Source organism: Bos taurus, chromosome 8, assembly GCF_002263795.3.
Source record: "Bos taurus isolate L1 Dominette 01449 registration number 42190680 breed Hereford chromosome 8, ARS-UCD2.0, whole genome shotgun sequence".
NCBI lineage: Eukaryota > Metazoa > Chordata > Mammalia > Artiodactyla > Bovidae > Bos > Bos taurus.
In genome coordinates, this window is record NC_037335.1 from 31,137,640 (window position 1) to 31,158,814 (window position 21,175).

General features: G+C 37.7%; 1 protein-coding gene across 15 annotated transcripts in view; it reads left to right on the top strand.

The window, feature by feature from the left end:
- MPDZ (multiple PDZ domain crumbs cell polarity complex component) overlaps positions 1 to 21,175 on the top strand; it is a 175,293-nt gene that overhangs the window by 104,849 nt on the left and 49,269 nt on the right. For all 15 annotated transcript variants that reach the window (XM_010807804.4, XM_005209940.5, XM_010807808.4 and 12 more), the window contains 3 exons: positions 3,904 to 4,102; positions 11,296 to 11,400; positions 15,517 to 15,609. In XM_010807804.4, coding sequence (XP_010806106.1) covers positions 3,904 to 4,102; positions 11,296 to 11,400; positions 15,517 to 15,609 — 397 coding nt within the window. The remainder of the gene's footprint in view (positions 1 to 3,903; positions 4,103 to 11,295; positions 11,401 to 15,516; positions 15,610 to 21,175) is intronic.

Here is a 21,175-nt window from a genome sequence, read left to right on the forward strand (position 1 = left end):
GGTGGAGTCTTTAGGGTTTTCTATGTAGAGGGTCATGTCACCTGCAAACAGTGAGAGTTTTACTTCTTCTTTTCCAATTTGGATTCCATTTATTTCTCTTTCTGCTCTGATTGCTGTGGCCAAAACTTCCAAAACTATGTTGAATAGTAATGGTGCAAGTGGGCACCCTTGTCTTGTTCCTGACTTTAGAGGAAATGCTTTCAATTTTTCACCATTGAGGATAATGTTTGCTGTGGGTTTGTCATATATAGCTTTTATTATGTTGAGGTATATTCCTTCTATTCCTGCTTTCTGGAGAGTTTTTATCATAAATGGGTGTTGAATTTTGTCAAAGGCTTTCTCTGCATCTATTGAGATAATCATATGGTTTTTGTTTTTCAATTTGTTAATGTGGTGTATTACATTGATTGATTTGCGGATATTGAAGAATCCTTGCATCCCTGGGATAAAGCCCACTTGATCATGGTGTATGATCTTTTTAATGTGTTGTTGGATTCTGATTGCTAGAATTTTGTTAAGGATTTTTGCATCTATGTTCCTCAGTGATATAGGCCTGTAGTTGTCTTTTTTTGTGGGATCTTTGTCAGGTTTTGGTATTAGGGTGATGGTGGCCTCATAGAATGAGTTTGGAAGTTTACCTTCCTCTGCAATTTTCTGGAAGAGTTTGAGTAGTATAGGTGTTAGCTCTTCTCTAAATTTTTGGTAGAATTCAGCTGTGAAGCCGTCTGGACCTGGGCTTTTGTTTGCTGGAAGATATCTGATTACAGTTTCAATTTCCGTGCTTGTGATGGGTCTGTTAAGATTTTCTATTTCTTCCTGGTCCAGTTTTGGAAAGTTGTACTTTTCTAAGAATTTGTCCATTTCTTCCACGTTGTCCATTTTATTGGCATATAATTGTTGATAGTAGTCTCTTATGATCCTTTGTATTTCTGTGTTGTTTGTTGTGATCTCTGCATTTTCATTTCTAATTTTATTGATTTAATTTTTCTCCCTCTGTTTCTTTATGAGTCTGGCTAATGGTTTGTCAATTTTATTTATCCTTTCAAAGAACCAGCTTTTGGCTTTGTTGATTTTTGCTATGGTCTCTTTTGTTTCTTTTGCATTTATTTCTGTCCTAATTTTTAAGATTTCTTTCCTTCTACTAACCCTGGCATTCTTCATTTCTTCCTTTTCTAGTTGCTTTAGGTGTAGAGTTAGGTTAGTTATTTGACTTTTTTCTTGTTTCTTGAGGTATGCCTGTATTGCTATGAACTTTCCCCTTAGGACTACTTTTACTGTGTCCCACAGGTTTTGGGTTGTTGTATTTTCATTTTCATTCGTTTCTATGCAAATTTTGATTTCTTTTTTGATTTCTTCTGTGATTTGTTGGTTATTCAGCAGCGTTTTGTTCAGCCTCCATATGTTGGAATTTTTAATAGTTTTTCTCCTGTATTTGAGATCTAATCTTAGTGCATTGTGGTCAGAAAAGATGCTTGGAATGATTTCTATTTTTTTGAATTTACCAAGGCTAGATTTATGGCCCAGGATGTGATCTGTCCTGGAGAAGGTTCCATGTGCGCTTGAGAAAAAAGTGAAATTCATTGTTTGGGGATGAAATGTCCTATAGATATCAATTAGGTCTAACTGGTCTATTGTATCGTTTAAAGTTTGTTTTTCCTTGTTAATTTTCTGTTTAGTTGATCTATCCATAGGTGTGAGTGGGGTATTAAAGTCTCCCACTATTATTGTGTTATTGTTAATTTCTCCTTTCATACTTGTTAGCATTTTTCTTACATATTGTGGTGCTCCCGTGTTGGGTGCATATACATTTATAATTGTTATATCTTCTTCTTGGATTGATCCTTTGATCATTATGTAGTGACCGTCTTTTTCTCTTTTCACAGCCTTTGTTTTAAAGTCTATTTTATCTGATATGAGTATTGCTACTCCTGCTTTCTTTTGGTCCCTATTTGCATGGAAAATTTTTTCCCAGCCCTTCACTTTCAGTCTGTATGTGTCCCCTGTTTTGAGGTGGGTCTCTTGAAGACAGCATATGTAGGGGTCTTGTTTTTGTATCCATTCAGCCAGTCTTTGTCTTTTGGTTGGGGCATTCAACCCATTTACGTTTAAGGTAATTATTTATAAGTATGATCCCTTTGCTGAGCTACATTCACTGTACAGTGTAGACCCTGTTTCATCTCTAACATATTTAATGTAGAGTGTCTTTAGATAAAATCTCAGAAACATTTCTAAATTGACTTTAAAAATATTTGAAGCTCATGTTTTCCTTTCCTTTTGATTGTTTTTACTGCTTAAAAAGTTTTGTTGTTGTTCTGTTGCTCAGTCTTGTCCAACACTTTGCAACCGCGTGGACTGCAGCATGTCCAGCTTCCCTGTCCTTCACCATCTTGCTCAAGCTCATGTCTGTTGAGTTGGTGATGCCATCCACCATCTCATCCTGTTTTGTCCACTTCTCCTCCTGCCTTCAATCTTTTCCAGCATCAGGGTCTTTTCTAATGAGTCGGCTCTTCAAATCAGGTGACCAAAGTATTGAAGCTTCTGCTTCAGCATCAGTCCCTCCAGTGAATATTCAGGATTGATTTCCTTTAGAATTGACTGGCTTGATCTCCTTGCAGTCCAAGGGACTCAAGAATCTTCTCCAGCATCACACTTTAAAGGCATCAGTTCTTTAGCACTCAGCCTTTTTTATGGTCCAAAGCTTAAAAAGTTACTCTTGTTCTTTTATATATGAATCTGTAGAGATTATTAAATTCAAATTAAATGAATTTGAAAGTCATGCTTTTTAAAAAATATTAAGGTGTAGTCGATTTACAATTTTGTGTTAGTTTTTGGTTTACAGCAAAGTGGTTCAGTTATAAATGTACATAATAGTTTACATTTACTAATTCTAAACTCCCAATTCATCCACATGCCCCACCCCCCAGCCCCTTGGCAACCACAAGTCTGTACTTACTGTGGGTCTGTTTCTTTTGTAAATAACTTAATTTTTGTCATATTTTGGATTCTACATGTAAGTGGGATCAAATGGTATTTGTCTTTGTCTTTCTGACTTAATTTAGTATGATGATCTCTCAGTTTATCCTTGCTGCTGCAAATGGCGTTATTTCATTTCTTTTTATGACTGAGTACTGTTCCATTGTATGTATGTATTTGTGTATGTATGTGTGTATAATGTATATACATATATGTATATACACACACACCACATCTTTATCCATTCATCTATCTTTGGACATTTAAGTTGTTTCTGTGTCTTGTTTATTGCAAGTGGTTTGCTATGTATTATAGATGGTGTGCGTAAATCTTTTCGATTTACAATTTTTTCTAGATATATATCCAGGAATGGATTACTGGATCATATGACAATTCTGTTTTTTGTTTTTTGAGGTTTCTCCATACTGTTTTCCATAGGGGCTGTACCAATTTGCATTTCTGTCATCAATGTGGAGGGTTCCTTTTTCTCCACATTCCCTTCAGCATTTGTTATTTGTAGACTTTTTAGTGATGGCAGTTCTGACCAGTATGAAGTGGTACCTCATTGTACCCATTTCATTTGCATTTCTAAATAATTAGCAATGTTGAGATCTTTTCATGTGCATGTTGTCCATCTGTATGTCTTCTTTGGAGAAATGTCTATTTAGGTCTTATGCTCTTTTTTTGATGGAGTTGTTGGTTTTTTGGTTGTTATAGTTATATGCGCTGTTTGTATATTTTGGAAATTAAGCTCTTGTTGCAAATATTTTTTTCCAGTCCATAGGTTGTCTTTTTGTTTATGGTTTCCTTTGGTGTGCAGAAAACTTGTAAGTTTGATTAGGTCTTATTTGTTTATTTTTGTTTTTATTTTTATTGCTGTGGGGGACTGTGAAAGTCATGTATTCAACATGTGTTCCTCCTTTTCCATAGGAATGACAGTAAGTGCTAATAAAGATGGCTTGGGGGTGATTGTTCGAAGCATTATTCACGGAGGTGCCATTAGCCGAGATGGTCGGATTGCTGTTGGGGACTGCATCTTGTGTATTAATGAAGAATCTACTATCAGTTTAACCAATGCCCAGGCACGAGCCCTGTTGAGAAGGCATTCTCTCATTGGGCCTGACATAAAGTAAGTATCATTTGGACCATAGTTTGGCTTGGGAAATAAAGGAATTTCAATCTATTAATCAGAATTTTCTCAGTGCATACTTCTGTTTGATATACAAAAATGATCATATATTTAATACTAATCATTGAAGAATTTGACTATTCCTGAAAAGTTATTGATTGCATTGATTGTAGACTTTAGGAGAGTTTATCTGCAGTCAATAACTTCTTAATGCTGCTGCTGCTAAGTCTCATCAGTCGTGTCCAACTCTGTGCAACTGCATAGATGGCAGCCCAACAGGCTCCTCTGTCCCTGGAATTCTCCTGGCAAGAATATGGAGTGGGTTGCCATTTCTTTCTCCAATGCATGAAAGTGAAAAGTGAAAGTGAAGTCACTCAGTCGTGTCCGACTCTTTGCGACCCCATGGACTGCAGCCTACCAGGCTCCTCTGTCCATGGGATTCTCTAGGCAAGAGTATTAGGGTGGATTGCCATTGCCTTCTCCTTCTTAATACTAAGAGTACTGAAAAAAAGTTGACCCTTGAATAACACAGGTTTGAATTTCTCAGGTCCATATATGCATAGATTTGTTTCAGTAAATATACAGTTGGCTCTCTGTGGGTTTCATATCCTAAGTTGTAGCCAACTTTGGATCCAAATTTCCATCTGAGATTGATTTAATCCGTAGATGTAAGACTTGTGGATACAGAGGGTCAGCTGTACTCTGGCATTTCATATATAAGGGATTTGAGCATCCATGGCTTTTGGTATCCAAAGCACCTGGAGTCAATCCCCTGCAGATACCTAACGACAACAATATTTCAAAACCATGTTGCCTACCATTATTATTTTTAATTTTCCAGTGATTTCTGCAAAAATCTTTATATGAGATATGAGATCTCTTTTATTGAGCAGGATGGTCCACACTTAGGAACTTACATAGAAGTTTGGATTGGCCTCAGTATAGCAAATTGTACTACCTAATGATCTGTATGAATATTCCCAAGTAAGCCAGTTCTTTAGGGGTCAGCCAAGATTGTATAGAAGCAATCTGACCCATAATTTTCCCTTTGTTGAACTGCTTTTCAACCCATATAAGAGAATTCACAAAAATGCTGTTATGGTCTGATGGTAGCTCATGCAGGCTAGTTTGTGAAGAAGACTTTAAATATCTCATCATCTCATAATGTACTAAAAGCATGTCATATATGTGGTTTGTTTTTTAAATCATTAAACATTTCTTGAGCCAGCATAAAAATCACTACTTAGCCTTATTGTCAGATCGTCACACCTGAAGAATGTAATAGCTTGCCTTTTTTTCCCTCTATCATTAATAATTAAATATTTGCATTTAATGTATAAGGGATAAAATAGTAAAATAAGAATTCAAAGAAAGATTGTTTAAATTGATGTGATGAATACTAGTATGGAAGACTTTTTTGTATTAATATGATCTTACTGACTGCATTCTGTATTTTTATTTTATAAAATACATATTGGTAGAGCTTAGGTAAGAAAGATTGTATTTAAAATCTGTTTTTCATTTTTCCATTGATAAAAAGCAGACAAATACATGCTGTTTAGAGTAGGTTCTGTAGTCTTATATAAAGGAGATTTTTATTTTTAGGGTGGAATTTCACTAAGGGGCGTTCATATTTTTAATGCCTTTTTGGCTTTTATTTTATAATAAACAGATCATCAGGTCATGTGACACTCTCATGATTATTTTTTTAATCATGCAAGTAAGAGTGAAGATCATTAAAAATTTCAGTGCCTCTACAGTAAATGAAAGAGAAATATTAAGTGCTTTCCTCACCACTTGCAGGCTAGTGTCCATTCCTTTTCCTTCAAAGATGAACGATAAGGATCTACATGCAAACTCTTTATTTTCAGTTCAGTTCAGTTCAGTTGCTCAGTCATGTCCAACTGTTTGTGACCCCATGAACTGCAGCACTCCAGGCCTCCCTGTCCATCACCAACTCCCGGAGTCCACCCAAACCCACATCCATTAAGTCCGTGATGCCATCCAACCGTCTCATCCTCTGTCGTCCCCTTCTCCCCCTGCCCTCAGTCTTTCCCAGCATCAGGGTCTTTTCCAATGAGTCAGCTCTTTGCATCAGGTGGCCAAAGTATTGGAGTTTCAGCTTCAACATCAGTCCTTCCAGTGAACACCCAGGACTGATCTCCTTTAGGATGGACTAGTTGGATCTCCTTGCAGTCCAAGGGACTCTCAAGAGTCTTCTCCAACACCACAGTTCAAAAGCATCAATTCTTTGGTGCTCAGCTTTCTTTATAGTCCAACTCTCACATCCGTACATGACCACTGGAAAAACTGTAGCCTTGACTAGACGGACCTTTGTTGGCAAAGTTATGTCTCTGCTTTTTAATATGCTGTCTAGGTTGGTCATAACTTTCCTTCCAAGGAGTAAGTATCTTTTAATTTGTGGCTGCAGTCACTATCTGCAGTAATTTTGGAGCCCAGAAAAATAAAGTCAGCCACTGTTTCCACTGTTTCTCCATCTATTTGCCATGAAGTGATGGGACGGGATGCCATGATCTAAGTTTTCTGAATGTTGAGCTTTAAGCCAACTTTTTCACCCTCCTCTTCCACTTTCATCAAGAGGCTCTTTATTTTAGAGGTAATCTAAACAGATGACCTCATGACTGATCATTTGATTTTTTGTGCGATAATGCTTGTCTTATGTCATGAACCCTAATGCAAGTCTCCTGTTCACTTTTTGGCACTCTGAACGCTAGAATTGGTACTTGGTTTTAATTTTACCTCCGAGTTGTAAATGTCCTGCAGAATTTAAAATTGGCCAGAAAATAAGACCACTGTGACAATGATTTAGCTTAAATCTTGTTCCTAGTCAACTCTAGAAGAGCTGAAAAGCTATCCAGCACATATTCAGGCTACAATCTTTTTCTCCTGTCCTGTTTTGTTTTGATTTGTTTTGTTGTTGTTTTTTTCCCCATCCTCTGGTGTAGCACCAGAATTTACCCATTTATGCCTTCAGCAGGTTTATTATGACTGTAAAGGGTATCTGCTCTGCTGCTACTGCTGCTAAGTCGCTTCAGTCGTGTCCGACTCTTTGCGACCCCATAGACGGCAGCCCACCAGGCTCCTCTGTCCATGGGATTCTCCAGGCAAGAACACTGGAGTGGGTTGCCATTTCCTTCTCCAATACATGAAAGTGAAAAGTCAAAGTGAAGTCGCTCAGTCTTGTCCAACTCCTAGTGACCCCATGGACTGCAGCCTACCAGGCTCCTCTGTCCGTGGGATTTTCCCAGGCAAGAGTACTGGAGTGGGGTACCATTGCATTCTCCAAAAGGGTATCTAGAAATCCATATATATCTACAGATTCATAAACAGTTGCTTTCGTATCCCAGGAAGCAAAATGTAATGTAGTATCTTACATTAGAAAGAGAAAATAAAAATCCTACAACCTTCTCTCCTCTGGAAATCAGTCTATCAATCAGTCTTTCTTACAAGTTCACGTGGGTGCGTACACACACACACACACTCTCACAAACACACCCACAAATCACCTTGATTCCTTCTCGGGCATACTGTTAAAGCTGTGATTTACATGGCTATAGTTTTGACTCATTGGGTAAATGATAAAAAGAAATGAGAATAATAGCATCCTTTTTCAAGTAAATTTGTCAGATGATAAATAGCCATTTAGATTGACCAGGGCTGAGCAGCGTGTTCCATATACATTTTGCCTTAAGTAGTTTTGGCCCTTTCTTCTCCCTTTCACTTGCTTTCACAAACAAAAGATTTAAAATTACTTTGAAAACTATGTGGGTGATTTCTCCCAAACAGAACGTCTAATCCTTCCATTACTGTGAATGAAACCACGACCTAAGTGCCAGTCAAATGTTGTAGCCATTGCCTTGATCTAGGCTCCATCCATGCCTCTTCTTATTTCTCATGAGGAAGCTGGCTTAATCTGGGGTAGTGGTGGAGAAATGTATTGTAGGTACTTAATAAAAATGTACTTTGGTTGTTTCAATTACATAACTGATTGGTTTTAGTAAAGCATTGCTTATTGAGACAGTGAACTGGCTTTCTTTACTGCCGTTTAAGAGAGGTGGCTAGGAACTGAACATGTGTGCCTTCGTGCATGCCTGGGTAGATAATTTGCATTTCAAGAGTTCAGAAACAGCCAGTTGAAGTTCCAGGTTTCATTATTTTCTATGGAAAACCAGATGTGAAGCCTCACCAGAATGCATTCTGTCTCACTTCACACTCCACCTTGCCAGGGGCGCTTATATTTCTGTAATAATAGCCAGGGTTCTGTGTTTCACGGCAGCTGCTTGTAACATCTGCCAGATAATTACCAAGCTGAATCTGAATTCACCTGCCTTAACCTAAAGTGTGGGATGAATTCCTGATCAAGGAATAAAAGATTGATTGCAGTTACATTTTTCTGTGCTTGTTAATAATTACTGCTATAGACACCAGTAAAGAGCAGATGCTTTTCTGGGGGAGGTGTAGATAGGAGGGCTGTGGAAAGGGGAAGAAACAACCAGGAGCACCCACTTTTAACTCCATATGTATGCATCTCACATTCAGCTCAAGACACTGACATTTGTTAACACCATTGTAAAAAGATGCCACGGCGTATGCTTCACATTCTAGATTCTCCGCAGCACCTGCTGACGATTGAGCCCCCTTTTATGTGTGAGTATCGGTGATTCAAAAGCTCATTATGGCTGTGTGTTACAACTTGTCTGTGAAAACCACTTCGTGCTTTTGTAACATCCCTATGCGGGGCTAGATCCAGAGAGAGATTCAGTGTATATACATTTTCCGTTTTTTTTTTTTTCTTCTTCTTTATATAAGAGCGTATTTCCAACAGAGCTATGAGATGGTTACATTTTCACATTGCAGTGGTGATTGTGAACTCATTTGAAAATCATGTTTTCCTCCTACTGAAGCTTTCTGGCTCTTTTGTTGGGGGCGATCACCTCTGGATTAACAACTGTTATGTTTCAGCATCACTAATGCTGCTCTGTTTTCTTGTACTCCATGTATATAACCTAAGGTTAGTTTTTGCCTTTAAGAATTTTTAACACTCAGAGAAGCTGCTTTAGTGTGTTTATGCAGTTCGGTGTGTGTTTTGGTGTTCTCGGTTGGTGTCTGGAGGTTTTGTATGGCCGTGTGACCAGGCGTGTATTATAATGGCTCTGCATGGGCTAGTGCGCTGTGGGATGCTTGTTCCAGTGCCCTTGCTGTCCGAATTAGGCTAAATATATGAAAACTGCTTTCTTTCTCACTGCCCCCTAACATATCAGAAAAACATTTCTAAAACTCTTCCTTGGTAAACCTTAACACCTTTGAACAAATACAGAGAAGAATTCATTTTCAACAGTGTCTCGGATAGACGCATCATTTCTTTCTCAAACCAAACCAGTATTTAATTAAAAAATTTAATACTTTGAACTGATTATTCTTATTTTTCTTGTCTTCTAGCCTTTTTGACCTCACCGAGCTTTTCTTTTTCTTAAGGTTATATTTATATGAGTTTTACCTTTACTGAACCTTCAGAAATAATTTTCAGATATAATTCAGAAATAATTTTCTTGAATAGACTTTTCAAATTTATGATTTATATTTATTTTTCTTTGTATAAAAGACAGTCTTCTTTCCAAGTATAATGTGTTCTGCATTTTTGACTCATTATTTTTGAAGGGATAAATGCAGATTTGCTATTCAATATATTTTTGTTACACTGTGGAAATGATGTTTTTGTAGATGAATAAATAAAGTAGGGCCAGAATTAGAATACAGCTCTCTCACCCACACTAGTCCTAAATCACTGAATTGTGTTTTTCACTTCAGTTGGATCCTTGAGGTGAAGGTGTCACAAAATGTCATAAGGGTGCCGGTTTCTGCCAGAATGATCGGATGTGGGGGCCAGGCTGGCTGAAGCTCTATTAGAGCACTGTTTTACGTGTGTGTTGCGCTTCTTGACTTACAACAGCCTCATCAAAAGTGACATCTTTTCATTATTGGGGATATGGAGATCCATGAGTGGGTGATTTACCTTACCAGAACACTCCAGAGAAGCAACAGTACTCTGTCCTCTGACTCTAAACATAAGCGACCTCACAGAGTGAATGCCTTTTATGGAATCACCGGTATATATTATATATCCTCCTTATTCAATAAATTATGCCATTAGTATACTTCTATTATTATATTATATTCTTATAACAAGAAAGGTAATCCTTTATCTTTGCCCTCCAGTGCTAAGATTTTGCTACTTACCATCTTCATGCGTAAGCTATGGTTAGCCGGCATAACAGTCTTCATGATTTTTGTGTTGTGCATTTTTGATACATGCTTTTGTTTCTTTGCACAAATATCCTGAAATGCCTTGAAGTTCTTTCTTTCACTTGCCATGCCACGTGTTAGTTTGAGGATCCAGAACAGACTACTTCAACAGGTGTATCAGTTGTGTTGCCTCTTAGGACAGCAGTAAACTTGACTTTTCAGATGTCATTTCTAAGCATTATAACTATAGTCAGCAACTTGCTCAGTGCCTTCCACATATAGGCGTTCAGCCAGCACGTGTTGAATTAGTGCGTGACCATTCAAGTGTCAGTCTTCTCTGGAACCAAAATGAACATAAACATTTTTACATATTAGTAAGCAAATCTTTCTATGCACTGATAATGGTTTAACTCAGACTTGAGTTAATACTTTAATAAAGCTAGGATATGATTACTGATAGTACTTGTTAATGTCCGTAATTAATTGTGTCTTATGGGAGAATGTAATTTTGAATGCCCAGTGTTTAGTAGAGTTTACCCAGTGTGTTTCTGCTAAGGCACCCAAAAATATTTGGAGAAAATAAATGTTATTACTGAAAATTACTTTTCTAAGGATTTCTAGATCTCTTTAATTAAAAAAAAAATTGCTGTTAGTCTTCTCATTTTGAAATATATATTATGCTGTTTTCTTCCCCCATATGATTATCAGTAAACAGATAATTATCAGCAGCCTTTAAATTTTTAATTTCTGTTGTTATTATTGCCTATAGAATACTTGATTCTTTTGAAGTTTAGAGTCTCTACTCAGTAAGCTGATTTAAATGAGTTGTGTGAAAAAGTAGAAATGAGGGACAAAATAAGTTTATTTCATATTTTGGAAGATTCTCCCAATAAGCGAGCTTTGCTTTCATGGATTGTGTCTTGTTCCAGAATTACTTATGTACCCGCAGAATATTTGGAAGAGTTCAAAATAAGCTTGGGGCAGCAATCTGGAGGAATAATGGCACTGGATATTTTTGCTTCCTACACTGGCAGGTAAGTCTGCTGTGTGAATGATCAATACAGCAAGTTATAAAGAAGAGTTTTGAATCCAGTGTCAGGGAGGCCTAGCAATGAAAAAGACTGGATTCTTTTTCTCTCTTTCAAGATTAAAAAAAAAAAAAATCACCCCCCTTTCCCATATTACTGGGCTTCCCTAGTGGCTCCATGGTAAAGAATCCACCTACCAAGCAGGAGATGCAAGTTCAATCCCTGGGTTGGAAAGATCCCCTGGAGAAGGAAATGGCAATCTGCTCCAATATTCTTGCCTGGGAAATCCCATGGGCAGAGGAACCTGGCGGGCAACAGTCCATGGGGTCACAAAAGAGCTGGACGTGCCTTAGCAACTAAACAACAGCAACCCATATTACTTAAGGAGTGATCACATATTGTGGGAAATTTGGGGAAAATATGAAAAGCAAGAAATTAAATCTGTCTTTAGTTGTATCAGTCCATATACCACTGTCAACTTACTGAGTTTTGGGGAATTTACCTCAGATATGACTATGGTTTCATTCACTCCCTGGAACCTACAATTTCTATGGTATTGTATCACTTTTCCTCTGTCATAAACATTTTCAAACTTTATTTATTTACTCATTAACATACATACAGATTCACAAACATTTTTAATGGTTATGTTTTTCCTCTTTTGGAGAATGTTGAGCTGAACGTCTTTGTGTATATACATTTTAGGTACAGAATGTTTGGCTTTTTAAAGCCTCTTTATACACAGTGTATTGAGAACCTTTGAATATACAGGAAATATAGTTTTTTCCTCCCTTAGGAAAGAGAGAAACTAGATTTTGATATTGCTGCTGAGTTTAGCACAAGGAGAGAAATAATGTCAAATTGCTTTTCTGGAAAGAATACACTATACATTTTCAGTTGTGGGCCTGTTTTTTTTCCAGTTACATTAGCAGCTGAGTAACATATTTCTCCTTAAGCATGCTGTAAAGAAGAAATAGCTTTGCAAACATTCTGAGGTCTGCTCACAACAGTTCTAACAACCCATAATATTCTGGTGTCCAGTGACTCTGCAGGCATTGTAACATCACATCACTCTTTCCTCTGCAAATTGTATGTGGCTACAGCTATGCAGACAGTGTTAAAGAAGGAGAGGTTTGTTATGTGTTTAATAAAGGGAAGGAATGTCATGGCCCAAAGGGCCCCTTGAATTTTATGGGAAAAAGACTATTCATTCCACCCTTTGCAAAGCTCAGCCATACTTCTCTGTAGAATTTCCATCTTAGGGCTAATGACATGAATTGATTACAACTACGTGGTACTTCCTGTTAAAAAGCTAGATGCAGTAATTTCCAGTGTCCCTCTGAAATACCATTTCACATGGCTTAATTAGAGAATATGACAAGATAACATGATATTCTTACTAAATTCTGAGGCCTTAAGAGCACTCAAAATGTTAATATTAAAACAAAAAAGCCAGTTTCAGCATGCTGGTTCTCTCCTAGCACACAAAGGAAAAGAACCTGAGCTGTCAGTACTGTGAATAACTGCTTCCCTGCAAAAAAGTGTATTTACTGCTAATATAAGGGTGCTCAAAACAAAAACAGTGTGCATCCTGTTTTCCTCCCTTAGGAAAGGCAGAAACTAGATTTTGATGCTGCTGCTGAGTTCAGAACAGGGAGAGAAATAATGTCAAATTGCTATCCCGAAAAGAATGCACAATACGTTTTCAGCTGTGGGCCTGTATTTTTTTCAGTTATATTAACAACTGAGTAACAGATTTCTCTTTAAGCATGCAGGCGGAATCGGCACCAGAGAGATTAAGTTACTTGCTCAAGTTTCATAACTAATGGGTCGAAGAATCAAGGTTAAATCATGGTTGGGCTCCATGTTCTTAACCATGGGATCCAAAAAAAGAATTATACTAGTCCTGTATGAAATTATGGGGCCGCATAGCATGGAGTTTAAGAGCTCAGGTTTTGTAGTAAACTGGCCCAATTCAAGTCTCATCTCTGTTCCTTTACTGTGTGACTTGGTGCCAGTTTCTGGAATCTTAATGCACATATAGAGTGTTGCTTGTTATAGCTCACAGGAACTTATTTGATATTCAACAATCAAACATGAGTGCCGAGAAGTCTAATTCATTCTTGGCTGAGTGAGTGTGGGGACACAGAACAGGTTCATTCTGCTGAGGTGCACACGGCTTGAGTCCTGTAAACCCTGCCTGAAGATGGATAAAGAATAATCAACACATTTATAGGAACGTATCTGGGTTAGTGAAATGATTCAAGACTGGACAGTCATCTGAAGAGAATGGAGCTTTTTGTATGAGAAGACTCCAGGTGTTTGTCATCGTACAGCTCACAAGCCAGGAGCGTATGATGCGCTCTGTGTGACTGCATCTGAGCAGCTCCCCCTGCCTGGGCTTTAGGGTAATAACTGGATATTTTAGAGAAGGACTCTTTCTTACTTCCCATTCCTCTCTGTATTCTGTACCTGCTTTTTCTGTCATATTCTCCCCAGTGGTATTTCCAGAGGGTTAGGCTCTGTTTCCCCCCACTGCCTTGCATCTTTCAGATTGAGGTTCACTCAGACTATTTCATTCTCAGTCAGCTTCTTAACGTCATTTTGAAAATCTTTCTTTGGCTCCATTCCTGAAAGTCCTGTCCCACAGTCAGGATTAGTCTCTGTGAGCCCAGCCTCATTCAGAGTCTCCTTTCTCAATTACAGAAGGAGAATTCCGTCACAAGACCGATAGGTAGGAACCACAGGCAGGTGGATTTCCCTCTGACAAAGCAGAGATCTAACTTTCAGGTCAAAGAGAGTGAGACATTCTGGGAGAGCCTGCACAGTTGTTTGGCAGAAATGTTGGGAAACACATTGAGGCACAGGTGGATTATTGGATTAGATGACTTCTGATCTCAAGGTCTGAAGATGATATAATTTGACAGAGTTCAGTATTCCTGTTGGGGGAGAATGTATATAATTTGAACATATGCTGTCTTCAGATTTTTTTTAATTTCTGTAAGTATCAGTTGCAAGTATTTATTGAATTAGAGTTTTTAAAGCTTTCTCTATTTTAAGAAGAATATTTTTCTTTAGAAATCCAATTTTTCCTAATAGCATAAGACCATGCCATAATTGATTTAACCATTCTTTGTTGTCCTGACAATACCATTTATTGATGCAAAGTGTACCTTTGGTAAAAACCAAATATTTTTGGACAAGATTATTATCTTACAGTTGTATTTATAGTTAGTTAAGAGTTGGACGCATTTTGTTACATGCTTGGCATTTGGCAAAATGTGAATTCCTGTAGAAATTGACAACTGACCCTGGACTCAAGTGCCTGTACACTGCTTCCGTAAGAATACTGTGGCTGGCTCCTTTGGATGGGCAGAAGTGGGCCATAAGCATTTTCCGTCTGTCTTCAAAAGATGAAGGGAAAGCATTGGTCCGTCCTGAGGAGGTAGAGATGCTGCACTCCTGGCATACTTGATGTTCAGTTCTGTCAGGCCAGGGATCCAGTGGGACTGTACAAGCTTATAACACACATGGGGTGTCTGCCTTCTCACACATGGGAAAAATTTAGGAAATAGTTTTTGAATAGTTGCTCTTAAAAATTCTGGCATTTCCCCATTCTTTTCACTCCCTTCCTTCCTTTGTCCATGTTTCATTAGGAAAGAAAAAGACTAGACAAGACACTTTGTGTTCTGCTGTATCTCCAGACTCAGTTACAGTGCTGGGTGCTCAGTCACTCAGTTGTGTCTGACTCTTTGTGACCCCATGGACTGTAGCCAGCCAGGCTCCTCTGTCCAAGGGTTTCCCAGGCAAGAATACTGGAGTGGGTTGCCATTCCCTTCTCCAGGGGATCTTTCCAACTGAGGGATCAAACCCACATGGGTTTGTTCAGGTGCCACCTGGGAAGTTCAGGTATAGTAGATTGATTCCAGTATGAGGTTTTTATTTTATGTAATCAGGTTTTATTTTCCCTTTAATGTAAAATATTATATACTTACTAGCCAAGTGTGATGAAAATATGAAGCAGTTCTGTATTTTTAGCCAAACCAATAATAAAGTACCTAGAAGACAGCCTGTGTGGTTTTACTAGGATTGTGGAGTACTCACTGTCTAACTCTTTACCAGAGACATTCCAGAGCTACCAGAGCGAGAAGAAGGAGAGGGGGAAGAAAGTGACCTTCAAAATGCAGCCTACAGCAACTGGAATCAGCCTAGGCGGTAAGGACTATTTCTGTATTCTGCCTACTCAGGGTTTAAAGATAGAGAGGGGTGGTTTCAAGTACTAGATTATAACTTGCTACTGTGACTTTGAGCAAGCTGTTTAATATTGCTCACCGTCCATTTCTCTGTGGCCACAGAGTGGAGAAGATAGTATGTATCACACAGGGTTAACACTAATATGTACTTGAGGATTTGGCACAAATGGCACCCCAGTCCAGTACTCTTGCCTGGAAAATCCCATGGACAGAGGAGCCTGGTAGGCTGCAGTCAGTGGGGTCGCTAGGAGTCGGACACGACTGAGCGACTTCACTTTCACTTTTCACTTTCATGCATTGGAGAAGAAAACAGCAACCCACTCCAGTGTTCTTGCCTGGAGAATCCCAGGGACGGGGAAGCCTGGTGGGCTGCCTTCTGTGGGGTCCACAGAGTTGGACACGACTGAAGCGACTTAGCAGCAGCAGCAGCAGCAGCAGCAGCAGGGACTAAATAAAATTGACTAGAGAAAATTATGCATAGGTAGTTGGAATATTTTTTGTGGAGATTATCTTAGGCAAACAACCAAATGTTAACTTGAAATTTTTCTATTATTTGTAGAAAGTAGATATTCAAACATATAAATTCAAAATGTATGTGTGAGCGTATTATCATAGGCTGTGGTTATTTTAACACATGGTTTTTCTAGAATGAATTTCATATATAATAGGAATGATGACTTTCCTAAATCTACTCATATATACCTCTGTATATCACTAAGGTGTATTTTCCTGTTCTGAGTAGAAGATTCAGTTTAGTAGGAATTTACTGAGTCCTGATTATTGACAAGATGAGAGGCAGATAGTTTGTAAATAACAGGGAAGTGTAAGACATAAATCCTGCCTTTATGGAAGCTGCTGTGTATTGAGTTAGACAAGGTGTAGAGAGACACGAAATAATGAAAGAAAAATGTAAGATATTTTGCATTAAGGGTAAAATATAATCAGTGGACACTTTCTCTAAACAGATTTAAAGTTGAATGTCAGAGAGGTGCCTTTTACATATTTATTAACTATTTATTCTACAATGAAAAAATAAAATTCTCAAGATAGAAAAATTTCTACTCTTCTGATGTGTAATACAGTTTGATGATTTGCCTAGCTCATAAATGAACTTTAGGCTGCATAACCTTTAAACAATTTCTAGGTTGAATCATGTTCAAAGTATAGGAAACCTTTTATGTTGCTTTCGTAAGAAACAGCATCTCAGGCCAAATAAAATGACTTTTTGATTTCAATTTTTATTTAAAAAAATTTTTTTTATTTTTTATTTTGTTTTTAAACTTTACAATATTGTATTAGTTTTGCCAAATATCGAAATGAATCCGCCACAGGTATACCCGCGTTCCCCATCCTAAACCCTCTTCCCTCCTCCCTCCCCTACCCTCCCTCTGGGTCATCCCAGTAAAAAGTTATTCAGACTGCTTTAAAAATCAAAGTCTTGCTGCATTATTGCCCACATTGAGAATAGAAGTGTTAGATTTGTAGCAGAAAAAATATTGTAAGTGTGCTCAGTCTCTTGGTCATGTCTAACTCTTTGTAACCCCATGGACTGTAGCCTGCCAGGCTCCTCTGTCCATGGAATTTTTCAGGCAAGAATACTGGAGTAGGTTGCCATTTCCTACTCCAATTATAAGATGTTAGGTTTTTTGTTTATTTGAAGATAGAGGCAGAAGTAAGTTAGATGGAATTATAAATACAGATGGAATTACAATACTAGATGGAAATATATGTATATATACACACACATACAATGGAATACTATTACTCAGTCATAAAATAGTGATATTCTTCCACAGGGTGAAATAAGTCAGATAGAGAAATCCTGTATTTTGTCACATATATGTGGGCTCTAAAAAATAAACCAATGTCTATACAAGACAGAGACGGACTCACAGATACAGAAAACGGACTAGTGATTACCAAAGGGGAGAGAAAAGGCAGGAGGGGCAAATTAGGGGTGAGAGATTAAGAGATATAGACTACTATGCATAAAATAATAAGTAACAAGGATATACTGTATAGCACAGGGAATTATGGCCATAATCTTGTAATAATTTCTAATGGAGTTAATCTGTAAAAATACTGAATCACTGTACTGTGTCAGTATACTTAAATAACATATTTTTGAAAGAGTAATTACATTCTTAATTTAAAAATAAAAAGGTAGAACCATTAACATTTGGAAGAGAATTTAATATCATAATGCACTTAAAGTCCTTAGTATAATGCTTGGTACACAGTGAGGACTCAAGTCAGTGGTTGGTCCTAGCAGTCACCAGCGTCTTCTTCATTATTACTCATACCAGAGCAAGTGAAAATTGTTGAGCACAGGAGTCATTATGAAATTTTCTTATGAGGAGAAATTGCGTACAACTTCTGGACCAGAAGATTTTTATACTTTAATTCTCAATTTTAACCTTCACATCACACTGAGTGATGTCTCTAATGGTGGTAACTAGTTTACCGAGAAAGTATGTCTACAGATTCTGTAAATCTTAAAGAAGATAATCTGCCCTCACTAACCATATGGAATCCCTCAATTTTTTTTAGGGGAGAAGTTCATAGAAGTTCATGAGGAAGCTTACCAAAATAATTAGAGCTTTTAGTAAATAAGGAACAAGGGTCATGAATAAGCTTTACAGCTTTGGAAACCTGCTGGACATTCTTTCATGCAGTCAAGAAAAATCTGTAAATAACCTGTGTTACACTTTTATTTTGCATGTGATTTTCTTGTGCAGGATTATATCATACTGTATGTATCATTTTCCAGCTTACTTACTCTTAAATGAATGTTTCTGTACACTCTCATGTGGATACAAAAATATCCAATTCATTCAGTTTACTTGTGGCAGTGCCTTTCAGTATATGAATATAGCTCAGTTTGTTTTCAGATTGAAATTTGAGTAGTTAACAGTTAATTATTATAATAATCTTGTGTAGTAAGTATATTTTCTTACACATTGGAGAATTTGTCTAGATATGTATTCCAAAGGGAAATTGCTGACTTGTAGATTTAATTCTATTATTTACTAGAAGTTGTCAAATTGCTTTTTAAGGTGGGTGTACCAATTTTTAGTTTTATTTCCAATATATGAGAGCTTTTTTCCCCCATATCCTTGTTACCACATCATATGATCATCTTTAAAAATGCTTTTATCAACCCAGTGGATAGAATATGGTACATTGAGCCCAGTTACTCTTAGTAAACAATGTGTAAGCATAACAGATTGAGGTGCTGGTGTACAGGTTTGTTCATTTGTCATATGAATTGAATATTATACCTTGTTGACATTACTTCAGTAATCATAGTTATCATCATCATAATAAGAGCAGTCAGATTTATTGATTGCTTTATTAATTTGTAAAATGGTTTTGCACATGACATACATTCATTAATTTAATCCTCACAGCAACTCTCTGATGTTGGGGCTCTTGTTTGATCCATTTTCCAGCTGAGGTAAGGAAAAGAGAGACTAAGGGAGTAAAAGAGGGTCACCCAGTTGTTAAGTTGTTAAGCAGTTGTTAAGCAGAAGGGCAGGAATTAAGCCTAGGAACTCTTGGTTCAGTGTTCAGGCAACCTGGCCTCAGAGCTCTATTTTACCTTTGATTTTATTAATTTCACTTTTTGAAAATCTGTGTTCTCCAAAAAGGCTGACATTTTTCTGTAAAACCAGCCCTGCATGTGTTCTGCACGGTTTTTCTTTTATAGGTCTCTTATTTTCTTCTTAACATGGAATGTTGACCGTGTTCTGCTTCATGAATCCTGGGTCGGTTCCTCAGTGCTGGGGTCATTTTGGCAGCTCTGTTTTTGGTTATTTGCTCTGATGATTTGAAGAATTACAGCATTTCCTCTTAGGACTGGATCTAATACCACTTTGCTGTCTATGGTACATCGTGAGGAGGCACAGGGTACTGGTATCCAAAGGCTGTTTAACCTCCGTGCCTCTTCCCTTTGTAAAACAGAGTGACAAGAGCATCCACCTCACAGGAGTGACTTGAAAATAAAATCAAAGTATATGGAACTCACTTGGAGAATAAGGCTGAGTACATAAGCCCTCAATGAGTTTTTGCTGCAACTGCTATTTTTAGTGTCCAGAGAATCATGAGAACCATTCTCTAACATATATCCACTACTAAGAATCTATGAGACATTTTCTTTTGTTCTTTTATTTTTTTTTTTTATTTTTAAAAGAAGAGAGAATGAGTCCCACCTATATATTCTGGATTCTTAAATATTAAAGACAGTGGCTGACTCTACTGACTTTACTACTTTGCTGTTTTACCTTAGACATGGGAAGAAATTGGTTCTTGTCTTTCACAGAATTCCTAGAATGAAAGAAAGTGATGAAAAGAATTTTAACTAGTTTAAGCTTTTCTCACAAATTTGTTAAGATGAAGAATCATAGTGAGATCCCTTTAAACTAAACCACAGATCTTTAGGTCTTAGATTTCTAATAAAGAAAAAAAGTGCTGATCAGAGAAAAGAAGTATTTCCTCATCTGCTTCCTGTGACCAGTTGTCCCTCTTCTCACTTCACCGTGGTGCTTTTTAACCCCCGTCTTTTCTTACCGGGACCTCCCTCAGCACCCAGGAGTCCTACCTCCAACCTTTCGTTTCCTCTGGGAGCACTTCACATGTCAAGGTTGAGGGTATGCTGAACCAAGCTTTCTTGTCCTATCTGATGTCCAGCATCGGCTCCCTTCCTGCAGGTTAGAGTAGAATGCAGAGTCTCATTACCTGTCTTAGAACTTTCTACTTGGTATCCCTGTTTGCTTCCAGTCATCTGAGCCCCTTCATCTTGGCCAAACACCTTGGTGCTAATCACTTTATTCTTGTGTCCTGGCCTTTTCATAAGACATGTACTTTCAGTTCATCCATGGTTCTGACCGCTATCTACAGGTATTGGATATGAGTTCATGCACTTATTATGTGGGTGGAGGAAGTGCATTTAGGACAGAGGCAGTAGCAAGCACCAAGGCCCCAGGATGGGAGATGAACCTCAGCAACAGCAGGAGGATGTGGTCGCCAAGTGGAAAGAGGAGAGTGGAGAGCTGAGGAGGATGTATTTAGGAGATGGCGATGGGCTCAGGTCACAGAGGACTGTGTTAGCAACCGCTCTTCATGCCCCGACTGTTAGTTTCTAGCTCTGTGTTGGCGAGGCAGACTGTTGCAGAGGTAAGCTTCTCATTCAGTATATTCAGAAATGTTCTCTCTCTTAACTGGGTTGCTAAGCTTAGAAGCTACCATCTGTTTGAGAGTAGCTGAATTTTTTAACGTCTGCAGTATTAGAGCCACTGGAAGGTGGCCCTTTTATATTCATTTGTGCCTCAGCCTGGAGTATGAGCCTAATATTAACTTGTAACAAATCAGTTTCAAAAATACATTATTAATAGTATTTATCAGACTCTATAAAACACTTAATTGGAAAATTAATTTATAGTGATTTTGTCTTAATATGGGTAAAACTTTAACAAATTGAGCAAATGATATTTACAAAATTTAGTATAATATCTTATTCCTTTGAATTT